Source organism: Erythrolamprus reginae, chromosome 1 (genome assembly GCF_031021105.1).
Source record: "Erythrolamprus reginae isolate rEryReg1 chromosome 1, rEryReg1.hap1, whole genome shotgun sequence".
Taxonomy (NCBI): Eukaryota; Metazoa; Chordata; class Lepidosauria; order Squamata; family Dipsadidae; genus Erythrolamprus; species Erythrolamprus reginae.
In genome coordinates this window covers 148,386,760-148,413,870 of record NC_091950.1, presented here as the reverse complement: position 1 = coordinate 148,413,870, position 27,111 = coordinate 148,386,760, and the positions used below count along the sequence as shown (strand labels likewise).

The window sequence follows — 27,111 nt, the reverse complement described above, 5'->3', positions numbered from 1 at the left end:
CTGAAATGATAATTAAGGGAAATACAGTATGTTGTACCCAATCTAGTGTCTTCTGTACTGTAGCAGAAAACCAGTATAAGTGTCACGGTAAAAGCTACCTAGGTTCTTTGACAGTGGTAGTAACAGTGACTGCACAATGTTTGAGAACCATTCAGACATTCATCCCTTGTTGAGGCAGCACGACACCTCCCCCTTCCCTTCCCAGGAAAAAAAAATAGGATGAAATTTGTCAAAAGAGGACAAGTGTTCATTACCCATTCAACAAAGTATCATCTCCTAACCCCCAACACTTTACCCTTAGACTATCCAGTTGACCTATCCAGATTCCTAATCAGTAAGGGGCATGCATAAGTGCACTAGAGTGCCTTCCGTCCCCTGTCCTATAGTCTCTCCTATATCTCCTATATCTTCTCTACTATATCTCTATAAGCTTCATTGTATATCATTGTGTATTGGACAAAATAAATAAATAAGTAAGTAAGTAAGTTAGTAAGTAAGTAAGTAAGTACTAAAGTAAGTAAATAAATAAATAAATAAATAAATAAATAAATAAATAAATAAATAAATAAATAAATAAATAAAATAAAATAAAAGCCCATTAGTTACCTGAGATGCAGTAATGATGGGCAAATGAGACTGAGTTGAATTCTGACAGCCTGGTCTAACCAAACAGACAGTGTTTAAGGACAAAGAGCAAGTTTTAAGAAACAAGCCTCGGTTCCTTTTTCACTTACCCTATTTTGCAAACAAGCCTCATCCGTCACCAGGTTTGACCAGAGTTTGCTACCTTTTACCACCGAAGGAACCCCAACTTTACAACTCTCTGGGGAAGCCGGTGGTCCGCTCAATAAAAACCCCTCACCACCCAACCACAGGATCATCAACTTCCATATACAAGCACTTCTTTTGTTGTTTCCTGACCTGAGAAGGCTAAGCAAGAAAGGTCCAAACCCCACAGCATTGGGAGAGAAAACCCAAGGGCTCCAAGAATGGGCATACTCTCGCTGCATGGCCTGTCTTCCTGCTCCTCCCCACTCCATCGCTCTACATGAGTCGAAACACGATTTCACCAGGAATGGCCGCAGGTTAGGAGCAGTGGTGGTTGCTGCTGCTGCTGCTTTAATTAACGCAAGTTCCAACGGTAATATATTAAGAAGGGGGGGGGAGAGAGAAAAGCGACTCAGAAAGAACTATTAAAACTCCCGGCAACTTAAGAAAGAAGGAGGGATCCCTTATTAACCCTACCCTTTCCTTGGTTTCAATGCTTTTGGAGGGGGGGCGGTTGGAGGGAGTTGGAGCAAGGAAACTACAGCCAAAAAACAAAGCACTGGACATGATTACAAGTCAAAACAAGGTGTATCTCATTCCTTCTGATGATTGCTGTTCAAACAATTATCTCCCTCCAATTCCCACATCATCAAATTAATTCAATGAATTAAACCGCTTCTAGTAGCAGACATGGGAGTAGCTTCCTCTGCACACCCTCAACAAACCCTTCTTGCTTTATTTTATACTTTATAAGGGGCGTGCATAAGTGCACCAGTGTGCCTTCCGTCCCCTGTCCAATTGTCTCTCCTTATCTCATTTATCTTTTCTTCCTTTCAAATATGTCCACCTATACTTTTATATCTTTTCTTCTATTCTTTTCTTTATTTATATTATTACATATCTATTCTCTTTAATGTGCATTATGTATTGGACAAAATAAATAAATATGGTAAATAAATAAATAAATTCCCTACATTTTACATGGAGCGAGTGCCGACTTTTCAGCCTCAATGGGCTTTAATGGAAAGTTTACGTAACTCGGTTAAAATCTTGGCAATTACTCCAGTCAACATATGCCAAAAAAAAAGAAGAAGAAGAAGAAGAAGAAGTGCTTCATTTCCTAACCAGCTCGGTAGATTTGGGTCCTACTGGAGCATAAATTGAGTTTTGAATCTCGTGATTCGTTAACCTTGTGAAAAAACTCTACTATAAAGATAAGTGGTAAGATTTATATTTATTTATTTTTGTCCAAGTACGTAATGGTGGTATGCAAAGATATAACAATGTTTGTATACATGATACTAGTAAGAGAGAAACATGAGGACAGGAGACAGAAGGCACGCTGGTTCACTTAGGCAGGCCCCTTACTGACCTCTTAGGAATCTGGAGTGGACAACAGTGGATAATCTGAGGGTAAAAGTTTTGGGGGTTAGGTAATGATACTACAGAGTCAGGTAGTGAGTTCCATGCATCAACTACTCGGTTACTAAAGTCGTATTTCCTGCAGTCGAGTTTACAGCAGTTTACACTAAGTTTGTATCTATTGTGTGCTGGTGTGTTGTTGTGGTTGAAGCCAAAGTAGTCGTTGATTATTTTACTGAAAGAGTAGTAGATCCTTGGAACAAACTTCCAGCAGACGTGGTTGGTCAATCCACAGTAACTGAATTTAAACATGCCTGGGATCAACATATATCCATCCTAAGATAAAATACAGGAAATAGTATAAGGGCAGACTAGATGGACCATGAGGTCTTTTTTTGCCATCAGTCTTCTATGTTTCTATGATAGGAAAGACGTTGTAGCAGATGACTTTATGGGCTATGCTTAAGTCATATTTAAGGCGACGTTGTTCTAAGCTTTCTAAACCTAGGATTGTAAGTCTAGTTGCGTAGAGTATTCGTAGAGTATTTTACTGGAAAGTAACGGCACAGTCTGGAATAGCTTCTTGGAATCTGCGGTGATTATTTTAAGGATGTTCACCAATTACAATTAACTTTGCTTAATATGCAAGAGTGAGCATTGGGTCCCACTGGTCCAGATCGCATCAGGAGTGCGTGTTTCGTGTTGGGGAAATGACCCTCTGCACAAGCGCAGAAGCCTTTGCATATGTGCAGAGGGTTCTTTGCCAGCCGCTTTCAAGGAGCGGCGACTGGAGGACCGGTTTGGGGGCATGGCCAGCTGGCCATCGCTGACGGTTCAGTGAGCGAGGGCAAATTTCCATTGCCAGTTCAGGTGAACAGGTCCGAACTGAAAGCAACCCACCGCTGGTGAGTATGTTTTGATATTTCCATAGATTCTGACCTCTGTAATGAGGTTCCTACCAGTTGGCCCCACCCTGCTAAAGTTTTAGAGAGCCCTGAAGACTCTCCACCACTAGTCTTTGACAAGAATGAGTAAAGCTCCATTTTAGACAAAGCAGCTTTGCTTTGCTTTTATTTTATCCCACCTTTGTGATTTTTTAATAAGTAACTCAAAGTAGGGAATATGCTCCTTCCTCCTCCTATTTTCCCCATAGCAAATTCTGTAGGTGGGTGGGGCTGAGAGAGCATGAATGCCATATAGCCGGCTTTCGTGCCATGGAAAGAGAAGAACTGTATACTAATCTTTCTTTTCTATTCATTTGTTTCTGTACATTGTTTTCTCTGTATTTTTCTCTTTTTTTGTAATTGCAATTTTTTTAAAAAAAATTACAGTACTAGAAAGTAATATGTGTTTCAACTAAATAAAAAAGAATATTTGTGTCATCCAAATAGGATTATATGTGCACGCATTTTATGTAGGCATATTTTGCATATTTTCAAAACAGGATTTCATGCATTTGCAGAAGCACACGATGTACAGTCAGGTTTAGTCTACTGCACATAAAAGTTTGCTAAACTGAGGGATTATTGTGCCTATGACAAAAAGGAGCCCTATTCCTAAAGGTTTGAGTAAAATATTAGCACCTGGCAATGTGTCTATCTCATCTAAAGTGAGAAAACTGATCAAATACAGATCTCTCCAGATAACCCTCGATTTACAATCATTCATTCAGTGACCACTTGAAGTTATAATGGTACTGAAAAAGTTGACTTACAACTTAAGACTGTTGCAGCATCCCTGTGGCCATGTGATCAAATTTGGACACTTGGGAATAGAATAGAATAGAATAGAACAGAATAGAATTCTTTAATGGCCAAGTGTGATTGGACACACAAGGAATTTGTCACTGGGGCATATGCTCTCAGTGTACATAAAAGGAAATATACATTTGTCAAGAATCTTCATGTACAACACTTAATGATTAATTAATTTAATAATAATTTATTAGATTTGTATGCCGCCCATCTCCAAAGACTCAGGGTGGCTCACAACATAATACACAATGTACAAATCAAATATTAAAAAAACAGATTAAAACCCTTATCATAAAAATTAATTACACAACCCAAGCAAACCATACATAAATCATAGTAGCTATGGTACAGTGTTCCCTCTAATTTTTTGGGGGGGTGGGCGGAAAAGTATAGTGTCTGAGCAGCAGACCCTTCGGGACTGGGCGGCACAGAAATAATAAATAAATAAACAAACAAACAAATAAAAAACCCACCCTGTTTTGCCTCAGAGAATTTCAAAATAAAATACTGTACTGTGTGTCTATAACAGTGAGCTCATAATAGGGCAACTCTATCAATATCAAAATGCCACTTAAATAGTTGAGCTAGTTTCAAACTAGATTTTGATTTTCTTTCTCTCTTCCTTACTCCCATTCTTTTTCTTTCTCTTTTCCTTCCTCTCTTTTTTCTATCTGTTTCTCTCTCTTCCTCTCTTCCTCTCTCTCTCCTTCCCTCTCACTCTTTCCCTCTCGGCTTCTGGGCAGGTTTGGAAAACTCTGAGTTGATGATGATTTTTAAGTGAGCGATTGCTCACTGCTCAGCTTAGAGGGAACTATGGCTATGGAGAATATCAACTTCCCCAAACCTGGTGACATAGGTGGGTTTTTAGGAGCTTGCGAAAGGCAAGGAGGGTGGGGGCAGTTCTAATGTCCGGGGAGAGTGGATTCCAGAGGGCCAGGGCCGCAACAGAGAAGGATCTTCCCTTGGTTCCGCCAGACGACATTGCTTAGTTGATGGGACCCGGAGAAGGCCAACTCTGTGGGACCTAACCGGTCACTGGGATTTGTGTCATAGGGGACAAATAAGCAATCCGGAAACAAATCTATCTAATCGGCAAAACCCAAAATCAAAAGTTTCATATTTCTCCCCCCCCCCCCCCTTCAAGCACAAAATCCAAAAGCGGTTTCCATGTAGAAACAAAGTTAATTGTTAATTCTTTTCTTTAATCAGGGCAGTCAGCTTGGCCGTCCCTGCGAGGACTCCCTGTGTACAGTGGTACCTCGAGATACGAGTTTAATTCGTTCCTGACCTGGGCTCTTAAGTCGAGCAGCTCTTATCTCGAACGACTTTTCCCCATAGGAATTAATGTAAATAATTTTAATTGGTTCCAGCCCTCAAAAAACTCACAAAGTTAGTCTAAATTATGCAGAAAGACAAGTTTTTAATGAAGAAATGTACATGTACATATAAATGAATAATGAAGTTTCTTTCACTTAACTTGTAAACTTTCTTAAACTTTTAAATTTACATATGTTCAACTTCTCTGCCACCCAATCCTGTAGGACAGAGGTCCCCAACCCTTTTTGCACCAGGGACCGGCTTTAAGCGATCAAGAGAGGAATGGGATAAATGAATGGACGGAGGGTGGGAAGGAAGGAAGGAAAGAGGGAAGGGACAGGAACAGAGGAAGGAAGCAAGGAAACTTATGAAAGGGGAGAGTAAGAGAGGAATGAGTGAAGGGAGGGAGGGAGGGAAGAAGGTGGGAAGGAGAAAGAAAAGAAGAAATAGAGAAAGGGAAGGTAAAAGAGAGAAAGAAAAAGAGCTAACTTCCGCGTTCAGCTTCAGGAGACAGCTGCGAAGCCGCGCGCGTGTTTTAAAAGGTTGCAGCCGGCCTGGGGGGCTCGTGGGGGTGCTGGCAAGCCCCCCAGGCTGGCTGCAAGCCCCCCCGAGCCCCCCAGGCCGGCTGCAACCTTTTAAAACACGCGCGCCGCTTCGCAGCTGTCTCCTGAAGCCGAACGCGGAAGTTAGCGTTCGGCTTCAGGAGACAGCTCCTTGGCGCTTGTATCCCGAATTTGGGCTTGTAAGTAGAACAAAAATATCTCTCCCCTCCCAGCTCTTATCTCGAGTTGCTCGTAAGTAGAGCAGCTCGTATGTCGGGGTTCCACTGTACTAGAAGACAGCAGAGTGTAGAGTTCCTGTCACTTCCAATTTGTGTACCCATTGGAGAACGCTGTATAATAACAACAAGCCTTAGCATGAGTTTGCAGCAACTGAATACAATGGAAGGCTGTAACTTATTCAAGAAGAACTGAATAATAAAGAGGACGAACAATTGCACTGTATCTTTTTTTTTAAAAATAGCCACATTTGCACAGAAATCCGAGGGAATTAGCTGGGTTAGCTTGGAATTAATTTGAGAGAATGTGGATTAAAATCAGTGGAAAAACAAAATAACAACAATACTGTTACTGGGTGTTCACTATTAACCATCACCCAAGAATAAGATATGGATCATACTTTCCAAAAACAAACTGCAGATTCTCCAAGGTGGCATAAAGTAGCAATGTTGAAGGGCAGGTTCAATTATACTGATACATCATTAGGAAAGAAACTCTGGATGCATGTTTTGAGAGGAAATTTCTGCCTTTCGTTGCTTATAACTGCCTCTGAGAATGGAGTCACAAATGGATCAACTATCCTTGATCTGATTATGATCAGTACAGGTGTGAAGTTGTGGGGAAAATGATTGCATGGTGCTGGATTTCCTTCAACAGACAATCTCTGATTGGCTAAGACAGCTTTCCAATCATTTAGGACAGGGGTTCCCAAATTTTTGGACCTCAGGGACCACCAAGGTCATACTTTTAAATCTCGCAGACCACCAAATCCATAATTTTAAGCCCCACAGACCACTAATATGATTTTTTAAAAGATAAACACATTTCTAAGATAATGATCAGAGAACTTCCATTTTATTCATATAAAATGCACCTATTTAACACAACAAAATTATAAATGCTTATTTAATCATAACAAAATCTTTAAAGTTTGTTTAATTGCAACAAAATTATTAAAGGTAGTGTGATTATTACAAAATAATTGAATCAGTCCCATATTCCAGAGCTGGAGCTGTAGTCCCTTTCTTTTCTTTTCTTTTCCTCTTCTTCCTTTCCTTTCTTCTTCCTGGGTGGGATTAATTGCTCTCAGCCATATCTGGCCCAGGGGTCAAGGTTTCTCCGTGGACCACCAACATTTTCTCACGGACTGGCAGTGATCCACAGACCACAAGTTGGTGGCCTTTGATCTAGGACATGGATCTCCACCCTTGGGAACTTGTGGACTTCAACTCCCAGAGTTCCTCAGCCAGCTTTGCTATGGATTTGCTCTGGTAGTTGAAGTCCACAAGTCTTAAAGTTGCCAAGGTTGGAGACCCCTGATCTAGGAAACCATAAGAAGCTATCCAGTGATGTCTTAAAGGTGCATGAATTAATGTTTTTCACCTGCTATTTGGAGAAGGAAGTGGAAGCAGAACATCTCTGAACACTCCCTTAATACACCCCCCCCCAAAAAAAAATCCCTATCACTTCCCTCCAGATTTCAGTCACTTAGACTACAGATGAGTTACGTATATAAAAAACAGAGTTTAACAAATTCAGAACAGTGAGAAATAGGATGGCAAGAGATATTAATGGGAAAAGAAGCTTTTGATGGCTAGAAGGCTCTAAAAAAAAGGAAATATGGAAAGGACATTATATAACCATTTCAACAAGGGAAAGATAGAAGATGGTCAAAATAATTACAATATGGATGTCCAAAAATGTTAGCAAAATCTAATAAATAAATAAAAATCTTGGAAAAATATACAGACTATCTGCAAGGGTGCATATAGATAGCCCAGAATTATAAATAGGGCATCAGGGAAGGAGGAAAAATTTCAAATCAAGCTACTCAAGTCAACATAGCAGAATGGAAACTGATAACCAAGAACAAGTAGACCTCCTGTTTTGTCTCTGGAGAAAGAAACGCCTACCGCCTAGCATCTGTGAAGGCCTGGTGGGAACAGCAGGATTTCCATGCAACACTGACAGAAATAAAGTTAGGGAATATTTACTGACCTTAAACGAGTTCAGATCTCCAGGCCAAAGAAATGCTGCCTTAGAATCTGAAGAGAAATTTGCTGACCTCTATGGTCTCTCAGAAATCCTGAGGAGTGAGTGCAGTGTCAAATAACTTGATATTAAATGTAAATTTGTCCCAATCATCAAAACAGGGGGGGGGGGGAGAGAAGGATCCAGGCAATTACTGGTCACATTTGCCAGACAGAGAACTATTATATTTTAATTGAATAATTTCCTTAGCAATATTATCTGACAATGTATCCTGTGTCATTTGGATTAGAAAACTAATTAAGCTGGAGCTTGATGATAGGCCTACAGTTGGCCTGAAAACTATTAACTCAATAATAATTCCTCATTAAAGCATAGTTAGGTATTGAAGGGGTACCCTGGGTGTTGCTTCTGAAATCTTCCACATTTTAATTATAACTTAGATAAGGAAGAATGCTTATCCAATTTGCTGGTGACAAACTAAATGGGCCAGCTCATATTCCAGAAGACAGGCAAATTTCAGAAACAATCTTTATAAATTAGAGGATGAAATGGATGAAGCAGACTGGAGTTTAATACAAACACATGCACAACATTCTTCATTTAAGAAAACGAAGTACAAACAGCCATAAGACAGAGATATCAGATTTGTTGATACTACATACTTAGGAATTGTAATCGATGACAAAATGAAAGAGTAGTGCGATACAGTTGTTAAAAGGGAATTTTTAGTGTTAAGTTGCTCCCACAGAAGTTTCTAAATCACAGGAGGTAAAAGTTCCTACTACATTGGTCAATTCCCCCACCCCTTAAATTACAGCTATCTTTCTAGAACAGTGGTTCTCAACCTTTCTAATGACGTGACAGCTTAATACAGTTCCTCGTGTTGTGGGGACCCCCAACCATAAGTCTAGCGCCAATTCTCCCAACAGAACTTTAAATTGATTGGCGGGAAGGTTAGAGGGACATCCCCACTGTAAACGCCTGATTGGTCAGTTTGTAAAAATATGTTCCGAGGTGCTAGAATAGAAGTTTTAGTTCCTAACACCATGGGAAATTTGTCTTTTCCAGTGGTCTTAGGCGACTCCTGTGAAACAGTCGTTCGACCCCCAAAAGGGTCCCGACCCCCAGGTTGAGAACCACTTGTAGAATCTAGAAGATATGGATTTCCTTGTCTGATTCTCTGTCCACAAAATATGTGGCTCAGAGTGTCAGCAAGTACAGGTAGTCCTCGGCGTACGACTACAATTGAGCCCCAAATTTCCACTGCTAAGCGAGACAGTTGTTAAGTGAGTTTGGCCCCCACATTTATGACCTTTCTTGACATGGTCTCATTAAGTGAATCACTGCAGTTGTTGAGTTAGTATCACGTTGGCTCTGGCTTACCCACTAACTTTGCTTGTATTGTATCCATCATAAATATGAGTTGCCAATTTTTGATCACGTGACCATCGGGATGCTGCAAAGTTATTTATTTATTTATTTTATTTATTTATTTACTTACTTACTTACTTACTTACTTACTTACTTACTTACTTACTTACTTAGTATGCCACCCCTCTCCGAAGACTCGGAGCGGCTCACAACAGCAATACAAAATACAAATCCAATGATTAAAAAGCAAAACAGTTAAAACCTTTTGATTTAACCCAATCAAACCATACATAAAGCGGAGCGGCCGAGGGGAATCAATTTCCCCATGCCTGGCGGCAAAGGTGGATTTTTAGGAGTTTGCGAAAGGCAAGGAGGGTGGGGTCAGTCCTAATCTCTGGGGGCAGTTGATTCCAGAGGGTCAGGGCCGCCACAGAGAAGGCTCTTCCCCTGGGTCCCGCCAGATGGCATTATTTTGTCGACGGGACCCAGAGCCGCCCCGAGTTTGTGAGCCGTCCCGAGTCTTCGGAGAGGGGCGGCATACAAATCTAATAAATTGAATAAATTGAATTGAAGGCCAATTCTGGGAGACCTAATCAGTCGCTGGGATTCGTGCGGCAAAAGGCGGTCCCGAAGGTATGACCTTACTTTACGACACTTTTTTCAGTGCCATTGTAACTTCCAACAGTCCCCAAATGTATTGTTGTAAATTGAACTCTATGTTTACTCTCTTCCCCCTTGAACCCATTCAAAATCACATCTGGTTTCTCGTTTAAAGCCCTACATGGGTCGGGGCCAGAGTCTACGGAGAGGGGCGGCATGCAAATCAAATAAATTGAATTGAATTGAATTGAATCTTTGAGACTGCCTTCTACCACATAGCTCCCAGCAACTGGTTACATCCCACAGGGCTTGTCTTCTTGTTCAGCTAAACAGTATCGGCTGGTAGGTCCACAGGGGAGAGCCTTCTCTGTGGTTGCCCCGACTCTCTGGAATCAGCTATCTCCTGAGATTGGCACTACCCACACCTTGTTGGCCTTAATAAGCCGTAAAGACCTGGATTTTCTGACTGACCTGAGGCCATTGACCTCGTGGAGATGACTAGCAAGGTCACCCTATGAATGTATGGATGGCTGCAATTATTTTAAATGGAAATCTTTTTTATATTGATCCATATTTATTTTGATGTGAGCCGCCCTGAGTCCTTAGGAAGTTGGAAGGCATAGAAATAGAATTAAATTTTACCAATTCTTTTTTTAAACTCATCTCGAGGAACTAGGACAGTGTAAAGGCCGTTTGCATTGCCTATTTATGAGAAGGGAAGGGCTCTCCTGATCCAGTCTGAAATTCCATGACAAATCCGAAATTCACGTGAAGTAAGTGAGCCCAGCTTAAGAAGAAGCATGTCTGCTCTTGGAAGTGATTTCGGCTCCAAGCCCTCAAGCAAGGGACTTGCCCTTCGAAGAAATGATTAAGAGATTGTGTGTGTGTGAGTGTGTTTTAAAGTAAGGCCGCTCTGAACCAGCCTTGCTCTGCTCGTTATCACGAAAGCACTCCGCGTGGCATCCTCCAGCCTTTTTCCAAACACTACGCTGATTGATTCATTCATAAACATATCCTGTAGCGTGTAGCCTGCCCCATTGAAAAAAATAAAATAAATAAAATACCTCCAATCCCTTGGTTTTTGAGCAACATAAACAACTCCTGCCCATCCCTATTGTAAAAATGAGTCACAAAGATGAAAAGAAAATTAAGTTAGCTACTAATTTGTATGCAGAATGAGACAAATCCGCCGGGACTCAGAACCGACAAGGACACGTCCCATTCCTCCATTTGACACACACACCCCAGTTTTTTCTCTAAATTGGAAAGAGTAGTGTTTTCCATCATACACACACCATGTGCTTTATTAATTATTTGTTAAGTTCTGGCTGTGTTCTCATCGGGCTTCATTGTGAAGAAACATCCATTTATTCTTGGCAACTTTGATACATAGATATTGAAAAGCTAACATACGCTCTAAAACAGGGGTCTCTCTCCAACCTTGGCAACTTTAAGACTTGTGGACTTCGGCTTCCAAAATTCTGGGAGTTAAAGTCCACAAGTCTTAAAGTTGCCAAGGTTGGAGACCCCTGTTCTAGTGTGAAAAAGACTCAGAACTGTTGTCTTTTTCAGCCCATTTCTATTCTATAGATAAAAGGTGATTTAATATGATTAAACATATATCTCAAAGGATTTGGGCCTCTACTCCTGAATCTCTTGTTTCTCCCCCCCCCCCATTATAATGTTCTCTGATTTATTTATTTATTTATTTATTTATTTGCCGTACTTATTTACTTATTTATTGATTGATTAATTGATTAGATTTGTATGCCGCCCCTCTTCGTAGACTCGGGGTGGCTCACAACACAATAAAAACAATTCCTGACAAATCTAATAATTTACAATTTAAAATTTAAAATAGTTTTTAAAAAACCCATTTTTAAGCAGACATACCTACAAACATACCATACATGAATTATATAGGCCCGGGGGAGATATCTCAGTTCCCCCATGCCTGACGACAAACGTAGTGTCCCTAGTGTGTCCCAAACTTGGCAGCTTTAAAACTTATGGATTTTCCCATGCTGACTAGGGAATTCTGGGAGTTGAAGTCCACAAGTCTTAAAGTTTCCAAGGTTAGAGACCCCTGCTCTAAAAAAAATACCCCAACCCTTAAGCCTTCTTTATCCTTTTTAAATCTCTCCCCATTTCTGTTATCAAACTTCTGAGATTTGATACAAGTATCAGTTGCTTGTTTCCTTTTATAATCTGTTCTACATTACCTTCTTTTTTAAAAAAAAAAAAGGTTGCAAGGAAAGCCATTATTGTATGAGATTGTGGCTCAAGGTTATCTAATAAGCTTCATGATATAAATGAAATTTAGACCAGCTCTTCCTTTTCTAAATACAAATACTCAAGCTATGTCCCAAAACTCCACTACAGTAAGGGAATTGGGTTCTACAGTACATTGACAGAAAACACATAACATGGGTAGTTGCGTAACAGGAACGCCAGCTGAACATCAAAGCCTACAGAAAAATTATGCAAACTACAAATTTGATTTAAAAAAAATTGGTCACTTTGTCTTAGGATAGAACAGGATAAGCCCAGATAAGCCATGGCCAACAGTTCAATGCAGGATAGGTAGCATGCTCAACAAAGTTAAAAATAGTAAGTTTTCAACGAGTGACTACACTGTAGAAAAGATAACAGTGTTAGGGAAAAGCCGTCTCTCTTGACACCTGACGCTCTCGAGTGAATGACAGCCGAGATCAAAAGAATCTTTAAAATCTATCCATTAAAGGATTCCCTCCCCTTCCACCAGTTTCAGATAATGATCATCTTTCTCCAAATTTAAGAAGTGAATTGAGCTGCTCCACACACGGATCAAGCAGGAATCAATCTTTCTAACCGTCCCCGGCTCTGACGGTATAGGAGAAATATGGCTTAACAAGTCAGAACAAAACCGCTCTTCTTTTTCCTCTAACCTCAGTTTCTAGAAGATGCGAAGCAAATTCCTAACCCTAGATATTCAGAACGAACTCCCAAACCCCGACATTGACAAATGAAGGCTCTTCCCCTGGACGCTTTCATGTCAAAGCAAAAAATGCCTCTTGGCGAGAATTTCAAGATTACCAAAGGGGTGAGAATACGTCTGTAGAAGGAGTTGACAGCCTGGATTATAATGTGCTGGGGGGGGGGGAAGGCGAGCGGGGGGGGGGGTTGTGATATAATCCTGACGACTAGAGCCACTGGTTATTTTTTTAAAAAAAAATGAGAGACAAATCTGCTTCGACACTACATTCCTGGGAGAGCTGTAATTACAGAAAAAAGCTCCCAAGTGACATAGCCTCCAGGCCCTTTGGGGGGCTATACAAGAGCTGCATTAGCCAGGGTTGTGTCATTAATCTCCCTTTAGTACGGGTGCATTTGCTGGCCCAGGGGCAGAAGAATTTGAAGAAGGATGCTTCCCAAGCCTGGCTATGGAGTTAAGGTCTCACTGCCAAGCCTGGCTTACGGAGTTAAGGTCTCTGCCTACCAACCAACAGAACCTAGCAAATTAGATGGACCATGAGGTCTTTTTCTGCAGTCCATCTTATATGTTTCTAATCTGCCAAGAAGGAAGGCTGCTAAGGAAATTGGATTAAAGAGAGAGAGAGGGGGGGGGGTCTTTCTTACCTTTGGCCCCAGAGGCTGAGGAGAAGCAGGGGGCAGAGCCAAAGAAGCAACCAAACTTGTCCCATCCTGGATGTCGGAACTTCTGTCTCCTGCCAGTCATAAAACGCCAAGCCCAAGTTAAGATGGGCCAGTAGGTCTTCTTTCCTTCCCTTCTACCTTTTTGGACTCTCGGCTTCGTCACTTCTGGCTACTTTTAAAAATTATTTTTAGGGCTTCATCAATTGCCTCCCAGTGGAGATTTTTCAACTTTGGGAGTTTTTTTCTGTTTATGTCAATCGGGGAGGTAGAGGTGGGGGATCTGTTTTAATTTGACAGCTCTTTCCCAAGACCCGCCAGGCTAACCTGCGGCGAAGCACCGCTTTCCCTCCACTCTCTGTCCCCCCCACGGCTTCTCTCTCCCTTCTTCACCGGGGTGTCCGGGTTGCGAAGAGCCGTCGGACGTTGATAGAAGAGAGCAACAGGCACGGCGAAGCCGCTCCTGAGAACTCCATGCGGACAGGTCCTTCTCCTCCGCCCCCATCTGAGCGCGCTGGGCGCAGGAGGGAAGGGGGAAAAGGGGGGGGGAGGATGGCAGTGGTTTCTCCCACCCCACGGCCCCCCCTCAAACCCCCACGCCCTGCTATCTCAGTCCACACCCCCTTTTTTTTGGCAAGTGGGAAACCCCCCCTCTCCACCCCACCCGACGGTGGGAATCACAGCGGGGCTGCAGCAGCTCTTCCCGGGCAGAGTGTTCTTTCTCCAGCGGGGAGGGGGGGGCAAAGGGGGCAAAGGGTGGGTCAGAAGGCACGTGGTTCAAGCCAGTGGCCCCAAATGCCTCGCGGGCTCCCCCTCCCCCACGCGCGCGCACCACCCTCACCCCCACCCCACGCGCTGAGGTCCCGGGCGACTGAGGTGCCTGGCAAGAAAGTGAACAAGGAGGCAAAGTGGCGGCGGTTCCTCCGACGGGACGGCAGCGAAGCCCTCTCGCTCTCCACGCGTAGCGTTTTTTTTCCCCAACTCCTGAGCCAGCGCCCCGAACTCAAGTCCTGACACGCCCGTTTCGCAGGAGCCCTCGGGCGAGCGAGGCAAAAAAAAAAAAGGACGGGTCGGGAAGCGTGTTGCCAACCGCGCCGCTTAAAAAGGCGGGCACTTTTCTTTTCTTTTTTTTGTTTCCCTCACAAGCGCGTTGCGCGCCACAGGAGCACGCGCGGCCGTCGCCTAAACTCCAGACATCAATTTTTTTAAAAAAGCGGCCGAGGCCGCGGCGCGCTGCTTCGGTGGTTTTTTTGGGCACGGCTTGGAGAGCAAGCGACGCTCCGCTCGCCCGAACGGTCGAAAAAGGCGGTGAAAATATTTACGGACCCCCTCGAATCCTGGACATAAATTGTTTCAACTCCTACCCTCAGAACGACTCTATGGAGCACTGCACACCAAGACAACTAAACGCAAGAACAGCTGCGCGCTCCCTCCCCCAAACGCCATCAGTCAGCTAAATAAATAATTCCCTCACCACCGTCGAATTCATCGTTCCCATCACCCATCGCTTCCCACTAATGACTGTAACTTTGTTACTTGCATCCTTACGTTTATATTAATATTGTTTCCCGATTGCTTATTTGACCCCAGGACAATCATTAAGTGTTGTATCTCATGATTCTTGACAAATGTATATTTTTCTTTTATGTACACTGCGAGCATATGCACCAAAGACAAACTCCTTGTGTGTCCAATCACACTTGGCCAATAAAGAATAAAGTATTCTATTCTATTCTATTTCCATTCCAGTTCCCATTCCAACTTCTATTCTATTCTATTCTATTCTATTCTATTCTCTACTCTACTCTACCCTACCCTACTCTACTCTAGTCTACTCTAGTCTACCCTACTCTATATACTCTACTCCACTCTAATTCCATTCCGTTCCACTCCACTCTGCTCCTCTATCCCACTCTTCTCTACTCTACCCCATTCTACACTAATTCCATTCCATTCCACTCTGCTCCACTCCACTCTGCTCCACTCTACTCCACTCCGCTCCACTCTACTCTAATTCCATTCAATTTATTCTATTCTATTCTGTTCAGAGAGACTCGCTCATGGACCCTTTCTATGGGGAGCATGCAAGCCTGTAGCCAAAAGGGCTCAGCAAGATGCCCACTGGAGATGCGCACCTACAAAACACCCACCACACTTTCTATTAGGAACACCCCGCGGACTTATACAACTCGTCTTTGACTTATAACAGTTCGTTTAGTGATCGCTTGAAGTTACAGCAGCCCCAGATCAACCTGATCAACATTTGCATGCTTGACAACTGACTCACATTGTATGAGGGTTGTAGTGTTTGGGAATCATGGGATTTCCCCTGTTGATGGGCAAAGTCAATGGGGGAAACCAAATTTGCTTAAGCAACCGTGTTACTAATTTAAGAATGGTCGCAATCTACTTAACAAACGTGATGAGAACAGTCGTAAAACTGGGCAAACTCACTCAACAAACTTCTTGCTTAACAACATAAATGTTGGGCTGAATTGTGGTCATAGGTTCAGGACTACCTAAGTTGCCTAACAGTTCAGAAATCAACGGTAGCCTTTTAAAAGTGCAATCAATTACACAAACTCAGCAGCACCTTTCCAAAAGAGTGGTCTATTGAGTGAATGATAAATTGAATGTTTTTAAGTTTTTAGGATTTTTTAAGACTTTTAACTGTAATTAATTGGATCAAATTGTTTTACTATGTATTCTATGTTTGTTGTGAGCCGCCTCAAGTCCACGGAGAGGGGCGGCATACAAATCCAATTAATAATAATAATAATAATAATAATAATAATAATAATAACAACAACAACAACAACAACAACAATCATAGCCATAGCCATAGCCATAGCCATAGCCATAGCCATAGCCATAGCCATAGCCATAATCATAACCATAACCATAGCCATAACCATGGCCATGACCATGACCATGACCATGACCATAACCATAACCATAACCATAGCCATAACCATAGCCATAGCCATAGCCATAGCCATAGCCATAGCCATAGCCATAATCATAACCATAACCATAGCCATAACCATAGCCATAGCCATGACCATAACCATAACCATAGCCATAACCATAGCCATGACCATAACCATAACCATAACCATAGCCATAACCATAGCCATAGCCATAGCCATAGCCATAGCCATAACCATAACCATAGCCATAACCATAGCCATAACCATAGCCATGACCATAGCCATAACCATAACCATAACCATAGCCATAGTCATAGCCATAGCCATAGCCATAATCATAACCATAGCCATAGCCATAACCATGGCCATGACCATGACCATGACCATGACCATGACCATGACCATAACCATAGCCATAACCATAACCATAACCATAGCCATAACCATAGCCATAGCCATAGCCATAATCATAACCATAGCCATAACCATAGCCATAGCCATGACCATAACCATAACCATAGCCATAACCATAGCCATGACCATAACCATAACCATAGCCATAACCATAACCATAGCTATAGCCATAGCCATAGCCATAGCCATAACCATAACCATAGCCATAACCATAGCCATAACCATAGCCATGACCATAGCCATAACCATAACCATAACCATAACCATAGCCATAGCCATAGCCATAGCCATAGCCATAGCCATAGCCATAACCATGGCCATGACCATAACCATAACCATAACCATAACCATAGCCATAACCATAACCATAGCCATAACCATAACCATAGCCATAACCATAGCCATAACCATAACCATAACCATAGCCATAATCATAACCATAACCATAGCCATAGCCATAGCCATAGCCATGACCATAACCATAGCCATAACCATAACCATAGCCATAACCATAACCATAGCCATAACCATAACCATAGCCATAACTATAGCCATAACCATAACCATAGCCATAGCCATAGCCATAGCCATAGCCATAGCCATAGCCATAATCATAACCATAACCATAACCATAGCCATAACCATAGCCATGACCGTAACCATAACCATAACCATAGCCATAACCATAACCATAGCCATAACCATAGCCATAACCATAGCCATAGCCATAGCCATGACCATAACCATAGCCATAACCATAGCCATGACCATAACCATAACCATAGCCATAACCATAGCCATAGCCATAACCATAGCCATAGCCATAGCCATAGCCATAGCCATAATCAAGACCATAACCATAACAATAGCCATAACCATAGCCATAGCCATGACCATAACCATAACCATAGCCATAGCCATAGCCATGACCATAACCATAACCATAACCATAGCCATAGCCATAACCATAGCCATAACCATAGCCATAACCATAGCCATAGCCATAGCCATAGCCATAGCCATAATCATAACCATAACCATAGCCATAACCATAACCATAGCCATAACCATAGCCATAGCCATAGCCATAACCATAACCATAGCCATAACCATAGCCATGACCATAACCATAACCATAGCCATGACCATAACCATAACCATAACCATAGCCATAGCCATAACCATAACCATAACCATAACCATAACCATAGCCATAACCATAACCATAACCATAACCATAACCATAACCATAACCATATGCATGTATCTACCCAAGCGGGTGCACAATTCAATCATCCTTTTATAGTAGAGGGTCCTCTTGTTTGGTTCTCTTGGACCTAGAGAATCATAGAGTTCAGGGGCGGATTCTCATTACTGCCGCCACTGGTGCGCTATGCACGCGGCTTCTGTTATCCTGCAGGTGCACCCCAGCGTGTTTTTGCTTCTGCACATACACAGGAAGCGAAATATTGCAAGGAGACATAGTTTTATCACATTTTTTTGCTTCCATGCATGCATAGAAGTAAAAAATCGCGTGCACATGTCCCCTTGCAAGATTTTGCTTCCTGCACATCTGCAAAAGCAAAAACAGTTGGGTTGTGCACTCACAGATGCAGGAGAATAGAAGCTGTGCGGGCAGTGCAACTTTTGTTACCAATGCGCCGGCCTCACCTGTGCTGGAAGTTTTGAGTAGTTCAGAGAATCTGCAAATACCACCTCTGGCAGGCCCCAGAGTGGGGTGGGAATGGAGATTTTGCAGTATCCCTCCCTGGAGTGGCGTGGGAATGGAGATATTCTTCCCCCTGTACGCCCACCAAGCTATGCCTACAGACCCAGTAGGGGAAATTTTTGAATTTTACCCCTGGTCCAGAGTCAGTTTTCAAATGTACCTATTTTCAAGATAAGTATACATTATAAACCACATAGAATTCTGTGATGACTACACATGACTCTCTGTAGTTTACAAGATATAAAAATGACTAAACTTCCACCATAAACTAATTGAAAACACAATAATCAAACATAATGGATCAAAATATATGCCATCACGTGGCTAATTCTGGATCATAAATGCTCTATGAAGGGGTTCAGATGTTAATATTTTCCTACATGTGATCAAGGAGGAATCTGCCTAATTTCTACTGCACGGCAGTTCCAAAGAGCTGAAAAGTCTCCCTGCTTCTCTCCCATTTATTTCCCTAGAAGAGAGAAATTATCAATAGTTTCTCCCAAGACTGAATTTTTTCCAATACCAGCTAAGAGCAAAACAATAAAGGGGCGTATAGTTTAAACCAACATTTTGGGTTCAGGTATCCAAAAGCCGGTTACAAACCAGTGCTGGGCCTGAAGAACAGGCGTAATTTGCTCCCAGTTACAATAGCAGTAGCATTTAGACTTATATACCACTTCACAGTGATTTACAGCTCTCTCTAAGCAGTTTCCAGAGTCACCCTATTATCCTCAACAATCTGGCTCCTCCTTTTATATCCTTCTCTAAGCAGTTTACAAATGTCATATCATTCCCAACAATCTGGTTTGTCATTTTACCAACTTTGGAAGGATGGAAAGCTGAGTCAACCTTGAGCTGGTCAGGCTGCAATACCAGTTAGTATATGGGCCATTGTATATTTTGGACCTGTTGTATTTTCTAAATGGTCTTTAAAGGCAGCTCCATGTGCACCATATTGCAGGGGTCCCATGGTAATAATGAGGATTTAGTAATATTCTTAGGTCTTCTTGCATTACTGGTGCTACAAAAGAAATGGGGCAAACTTCAAATGGCTACAACTTCTAGTTGCTATTCTGTTAGAAGCCATAAGTCCAGGAGGATGCCAAGTCTTTATTTTGCCCATATTTTCTATGGTGCTGCTATGCTGATGATTTTTCTTAAGAACAACACATCCATGTATTCAAAGCAATCTACTTTCATTTAATTAGCTCTCTCATTCTCCCATGGTGCTCTTTATGACCGGGTCATATTTTATGAATGTCACTTCTTTCTTCAAATTTCTCCTAGTCTGTATTCATTTAAGTAAACCTCATCTCAAAACTAGGCTGGCCAGGTATTATGGTGGCGCAGCAGGTAGAGTGTGGTACTGCAGGCCACTGAAGCTGACTGTAGATCTGTAGGTCAGCGGATCAAATCTCATCACCGGCTCAAGGTTGACTTCCATCCTTCCAAGGTGGGTAAAAAGAGGACCCGGATTGTGGAGGCAATATGCTGGCTCTGTTAAAAAATGCTATTACTTACATGTTGTAAGCTGCCCTGAGTCTAAGGAGAAGAGCGGCATAAAAATCAAATAAATAAATAAATTATAGTCCATTAGACCCAGAACACGGTACTTTGGGGAAGGGTGCTCTATGTATATTAATAGAAAAGTATTCCTTAAATATTCTGCAATGTAATCCAAATGGCCCAGTCCAAACCCAAAGGGAGAATACTAGAGTTGAGGAAAGTCAAAGATGAGAATAATTTGTTCTCTTAAATAACTTTACTGTGAATTTTTATTGGAGAAGATTTCAGGTAAAGCCCTACTTAGATTATTCATAGTCAGGAAATGCTTATTGCTAGTGGGGAAAAATGCAGAGAACCAGACAGATATTTGCCTCTTGTATTCTATGACTGGTTGGCATTGCAAATCAACTGCCCCACCTTCTTACTGGAAAGATTTATTGCAGGTTTTACTAGATTGTTTCTATTCACCCTGTTATCTTTCCTATTTGTGTGATGCAAATTCCTAGAGGTAGGTCCACAGGCAGCTAAAGTTATCTTTTTCTGACTCATTTTTAAATGGTGCCATTATAATTCTTTGAAAAAGGTACCATGTATGGACGAGATAATCCAGTCCTCAGTATGGGAAACAGCTGTGGTGAAGACTTCAAAGAAAAGGACCAGCAACAGGATTAAATGCAGCAGTTGCATTTGAGTTTAAGGGATCTTTAAACTGTGGGGCCATGCCATAGGGTGAAGTGATTTGCTCCAGGTAATGCTTTCTCTAAGATAGTGAAAGAGAGATTGCATGTTCCAAGGGTAAGTATGGGGCAGTAGGATTTTAAAGAGTTGCCCTGAGCTGGGCTGGGCTGGGAAGTGGGTTTGCATTCCACTTTGAGCAGCAAAATGTTTTGTGCCACCATGGCTTCAAGCATCTGGACAGTCTTTGGTAATATGAAATAGCCCTTTTACAACAAAGGGTGAGAATCTTTCTTTATTCCAGATTAGTGTCAATGCTCTAGACCAGTGGTTCCCAAACTTGGCAACTTTAAGACTTGTGGACTTCAACTCCCAGAATTCTCCAGCCAGCATAGCATAGCATAGCATAGCATAGCAGGCTGGAGAATTCTGGGAGTTGAAGTACACAAGCCTTAAAGTTGCCAACTTTGGGAACCACTGCGAGTCTAGACCATTGGAGGGAAGGGAAACCCCATATTAATACCCAAATAGAAGTGTCCTATTTTAATCACCCTTTCCTACTAAGCTGTGGTTGAATAGGTATTCATTCTGCTGCAGTTTCAATTCTTTGAAGGCAAACAGAATAATCAAGGGATAAAAACATTCCTAGGATAGACCTTGAGGAAAAGAAGCCAAGTATGTCAAGGGAAGATATAAGTGAAATACATAAAGTTACACCTGCTGTATATTCAATAATGGAAGCTACCTTTTCTCTGTCTTCCATAATGCGAGGTCAACCAATGAAGTTGGTAGACAATTCCAGGCAGATAAAAGGATGTACAGTACTTCAAAGACACAAAGGATAATTAAACTATACATTACTTTTAAAATGCTAGGATTGCTACCAACTGGAATAGCTTTAATTTTGGCTATATATTATCTCCAATATTAGAGACAACAAATCTCTCAACATCAGTTTTGAGGGTGCATGAACAAAAGAGTAACTACTATCTGTGTTTTGGGTTTCCCAAAAATAGCCCATTCACCCATTCTATTCTCCCATTTTGGGAACAGGATTACATAAATATTTCGACTGACCTAACCAAGTTATGTTCACAGCATAATTTTTGCGTATCAAAAATCATTTTTTGCCATTTCCTGGCCTTGCTCGAAGTAGATCCAGAAAGGAAGGCACTCCTGTGACCACATTTTCTTTGGGGGGAAAAAGAACAAATTTGAAAAGGGTGCAAATCTAAAAGAAACAGTAAAGACAAACATTTTAATGTTTCTATTTATATAACTTCACTTTATAAAAGGAAAATTCAAGAGCAAAACCAAGGAAAACATGAATGTAATATATTGTGCGTTAAGTGTTACCATTTGTACAGTAAAAGGTAAATCACCACCATAAAGGATAAGTCAATTTTTGAAAACTAAATAAATGCAAAGGATACATTTTTGAAATAAATGACCATTCTTTATAATAAATGATGTGCGGTCATTAAAGGTATAATCACTTAAAATAAAATTTGTTTTGGAAAAGGTTACAGCCCTGTGATTTTCCACTCCTTTTTATACCCAATACTGAGATGCCACCAATTAACTATTTCAAATAAAAATTGTGAGGCATTACTTTTTTTTACCCGGAGGGCTATTCCTAAGCCCACTCTTCCTCTCTCAGACACATGTATAAATCCACATGGAAGCGCCCACAATCTTTGTCCCATTCCAACCGGCAGTCAGTAAATCAGATAGCTGGCAAAGAGCAAATGATCAGCCTCCCGTTGTCATTAATTATAAAAGAAACAGTTTTTGTTGGCTAGCTGCTCATACTAATTAGCTGGCCACTGGGGAAGGCATTTATTATGCTGGTTATTTCTGTCCGAAACCCAAACAAACAAATCACATGGTTCAAAATCAGTAATTTTCACTTCAATTCTCAACAGGACAAATATGGGGGTGCTTGAGGAATTACACGCAGAGCATAAAATGCTCTTCAGAAGTGTTTTTTTTTTAAATAAAGTAGCAAAATCTTGAATAAAATAATTCTTTTAATAGTAGCCCAACCATGAATCATGGGACTGTCAGTTTCCTTTTCCACAGGGATGGTTGTTGAGTTTTGTTTTGTGATTTTTCCTGGATTATTTTTCTCTACAGTCCTCACCTCCCACTCGTTTTTAAAAATCTACTTTTCTTTCCTCAAATTCTGTACAGTTTTTCATGCACAGATCCTGCCAAAAGATACTCTTCTACATACTTTCTTTCCAACATCCCTGTTGGAAAAATGGAAACTACTGAAAACTATCGCAGGCTGCTTTTCACAAATTCATATTCTGTTGCTAGCAGCAATTAGGTCAATCAAAGAGCAATTAGTTTAATTAAATCTCTTTTCTCTCCCCCCCACCCCTACCCAATCTTTAATACTATGAAGCAGGGTTTGGCTACTAAGCATTTTTTAAATATGCAAACATGCTTTGAGATTGTTGGCAACATGGCTGTGACGATGTCTGGTCTTCCTCAGAAAGATCCGATGATAGAAGATGAAGTAATTAAGATAGATCAATATGCCTCCACTATTCTCTTAGGGTGTTCCATGTTGTCCCATACAAACATTTTTCTTTTTCTTTTTTTAGTTCACAACACATTTTTCATTGAATATCAAACTATTCCTCCATTAAATAAGATTCGGGAGGGAAGTGTTTTTAATAGGAAAGTGAACACAAGAACAAGGGGACACAATCTGAAGTTAGTTGGGGGAAAGATCAGAAGCAACGTGAGAAAATATTATTTCACTGAAAGAGTAGTAGATCCTTGGAACAAACTTCCAGCAGATGTGGTTGGTAAATCCACAGTAACTGAATTTAAACATGCCTGGGATAAACATATATCCATCCTAAGATAAAAATACAGGAAATGGTATAAGGGCAGACTAGATGGACCATGAGGTCTTTTTCTGCCGTCAGTCTTCTATGTTTCTATGTTTCTATGTTTCTATTTTATGTGCTGAGAATGCCTATGGGCCCTATATGGGGTTTAGCGGCATTCTATTATACGCTGAGAGCTTATGGACTGGAGACAAGTTTCTTATGTGTCCAATCACACTTGTCCAATAAAGAATATTCTTTTCATTATTAAAGATGTTGCCAGAGGCTGGAACTTCATTTTGCCCCATGTCATTCTTCTCTTGTAATTTTTATTTTAATTAAAAGAATTGGCTAAAATTAAAAGATTGGAACCAGGGAGCCCTATCACTACTAAGAAAAACGCCCCCAGTGCTGTTTTGCCTAGTCCCCAAATAAAGCCTTTGCTTCATTTGAAACAAGATATGATTTCCATTACATTCCAAGGCACAATTGTACTAGGATATAACCTGTGTATATAAAAGAACCAAGCCAGACATTGAAGACCATTTTTATCCACATACTTGGGATATTCCTCCTCTTTTTGAGAAACCAAAAGGATAGCACCCACAAAGGTTGTGGGGATTTTTTTTCCATATTGTTGACATTGTTGTCCACCTAAAACTAATCGCCTTGGTATCAAAGTTTGCCCACCTCTGCTTTAAAGCACACACCAAGAACTGTAGCAGTGGAGACCAAATTGTGATTGGGAGGGTGGGGCAATAAAGGGCTGCAAAAAATTTTACTACCACACTGTGGGCGTGGCTTGTTGTGTGGGTATGGCTTCATGGTTATGTGACTGGGTAAGAGTGGTTTGCCAGCCATGTGACCAGGTGGGAGTGGCTTGACAATCATGTGACCGGGGGTGGCTTAAAGGACATGTGACTGGGTAGGAGTGGCTCACCAACCAAGATAAGTTTTCAAATAGGTGCTTGGACTCTTTTTCAGCAGATTAGGTCACATTATTTGAATGGCCACAAAAAGGACAAATGATAGACAACATTATTTGTTGAGGAGCACAGTAACATTTTAAGGCTTTGTACTGAACCCACAAGGTTCAGTATGATAACAGATTAGGCAAGCAGCTCGATTTGCTATAAAAGTTCAGTTCTAGGTAATGGTTAAAACGATTAAATTGTTTATGGGTAAAAACATACTATTTAATTATTTCCTATTTTAAAAGTAATTAAGGATCATACTATGGTAATAGAGAAGGAAGGACAATAAAAAACCTATTAAGTATTCAATAAATAGTGAATAAACTTACTACCCCCACTGTGTCCATCCGTCCGTCCACCCCCCCACCCCCCGATGGGGGCAGCAGCCCATCTCTGGAGGGGGAGTTCTAATTTCCTCCCTCAGGGTTTTCTTCCCTTGTTATAAAGGACAATGTGCCTTAGTGCAGCAATTTGGATCCGCTCTGATTGGAAGGCAAAAAAGAAGTCAAGAGGCTTCTCCCAAGAAAGGCCTCTGAATTGCAGCAGGGATACCACAACAGACTCTAGTTTCTACGCCGAGAGGCTTTCAGCCCCCAGGCAGCCCATCCCTGATCTTGGGCTTTGGCCTTGAGAACTGGTATGTTTAAATGAGCCTGCAAATTAATTAGATGGTAGCGCTCTACTCCTTTATACTCATAATTAATACAAAAGTACGGAGCAGGCCTAGGCTAAGTGGAGCCTAGTGGAGCCTAAGTGGACTTTAAACATGGAGCCAGCAAATCTGTTTCTGTTCTGCATCTGAAGTTGACTATAGCAGAAATGACCCTACAACCATGATGGCGAACCTATGACATTGGAGGCGGTAATGGGCAGCCAACATTTTTACTGCCACACTGTGGGTGTGGCTTATTTTGTGGGTGTGGCTTAATGGTCATGTGACTGGGTAGGAGTGGCTTGCCGGCCATGTGACCAGGTTTGAGTGTCTTGAACGATCATCATTGTTCAAGCGAACTGTTAAGTCCTCGACTTACAACTTTACCAGTGTCGCTTGCTGGGGTGACAATTTGCTTCGCATTTCCTGCGTTCTCCTTCCTGGGTCGCCCCCCCCACCTCAGGCTGGGTAACTAGGCGAACGGGTGCTGCCAGAAGCATAAATGCTGCCAGTGCCGCTTCCACCTACGCCTTCTGCTTGCATCTCAGGCGGGAGGTGGCCATGTGAGGCTGGAGGGGAGCCGGGCAGGAGAGAGGGAAGCTCATCCGAGGCCAGGAAGGAGGAAAGAGGAGAAAAGCAAGGATCACAGATGCAGCAGCAGCAGCAGGGAGGGGAAAGGAGACCTGAGCTGAGACCAGTAATCCACGAAGTGACAGCCGCCGATCAGCTGGAGCTTCGCACACATCTTCATTTCCGACGGTGGAACTGCACTCCACCCTGTCCTGCCTGCTGCCCACCCCTGATTGGAGGGCACATGAGACTTTGCCATGTTTCAGCTCCACCATGCATGCGTGCAATGACCAGCTGATTTTCGGCCTTGGGAAAGGACGTTTTGTTCTCTGGACGCTTCAGCGAAGCTTCCCTGAAGCCCCGGAAGCAAAGAAAATTTCCCCCAACATACAAACCGAAAGCTTGGGGAAACGCACTTCCAGTTTGCCGTTGTGCTGTTTTTTGCACCCCAGAGGGTTCAGGGAAGCTTCCTGAATCCCTGGAGTGCAAAAACTAGTACAATGGGCAATGAAGTTCCCCAAATTTCTGGTTTTCCCGTTTGGGCATTTCTTTCACCTACAAGGCTTCAGAAAGGCCTGTGCGCATGTGTGGAGGGGCAGTGTGGGGAGAGGGTGAGCATTTGCGGGGGGGGGACAGAAGGGATGTGGCCACATGCATCCATGCTAGCACACACCCCTTTTAGCACATGAACCAAAAAAGGTTCTCCATCGCTGCTCTAGAACCATAGACTCGGGGCGGCTAACAACAGTAAAAAAGACAATATAAACAAATCTAATATTAAAAGTAATTTAAAAAAACCCAATTTAAGAAAAACCAATCATACATACATACAGACATACCATGCATAAATTTTATAAGCCTAGGGGGAAGGGAATATCTCAATTCCCCCATGCCTGACGACAGAGGTGGGTTTTGAGGAGCTTACGAAAGGCAAGGAGGGTGGGGGCAACTTTGATATCTAGGGGGAGTTGGTTCCAGAGGGCCAGGGCCACCACAGAGAAGGCTCTTCCCCTGGGTCCCGCCAAACAATATTGTTTAGTTGACGGGACCTGGAGAAGGCCAACTCTGTGGGACCTAACTGGTGGCTGAGATTCGTGCGGCAGAAGATGGTCCTGGAGATATTCTGGTCTGATGCCATGAAGGGCTTTATAGGTCATAACCAACACTTTGAATTGTGACCGGAAACCTTCATGAAGAACCTTAACACCGAGCAGGATGTATCAGATGGGGGGCAAATCCCTG

The 27,111-nt window shown here is 42.0% G+C and overlaps 2 protein-coding genes across 4 annotated transcripts in view; both read right to left on the bottom strand.

Moving 5' to 3' along the window:
- The window catches only part of WNT10A (Wnt family member 10A), a 90,446-nt gene extending 75,907 nt beyond the window's left edge, over window positions 1-14,539 (bottom strand). Inside the window, exon 1 of one of the 3 annotated variants that reach the window (XM_070729054.1) lies at window positions 13,562-14,539. In XM_070729054.1, coding sequence (XP_070585155.1) covers window positions 13,562-13,626 — 65 coding nt within the window. In that variant the 5' untranslated portion in view covers window positions 13,627-14,539. Of the gene's footprint in view, window positions 1-734; window positions 1,211-13,561 lie in introns of those variants that run through there. The other 2 variants (XM_070729047.1, XM_070729066.1) reach the window with 2 other exon arrangements.
- On the bottom strand, window positions 13,966-26,050 carry LOC139167728 (uncharacterized). Its single transcript, XM_070752591.1, has 3 exons — window positions 25,983-26,050; window positions 16,411-17,081; window positions 13,966-14,090 (listed from the first exon to the last, which is right to left on the bottom strand). The coding sequence occupies exons 1-3, from the start codon at window positions 26,048-26,050 to the stop codon at window positions 13,966-13,968; spliced, it is 864 nt and encodes a 287-aa protein (XP_070608692.1).
- Window positions 26,051-27,111: the final 1,061 nt, after the last annotated feature.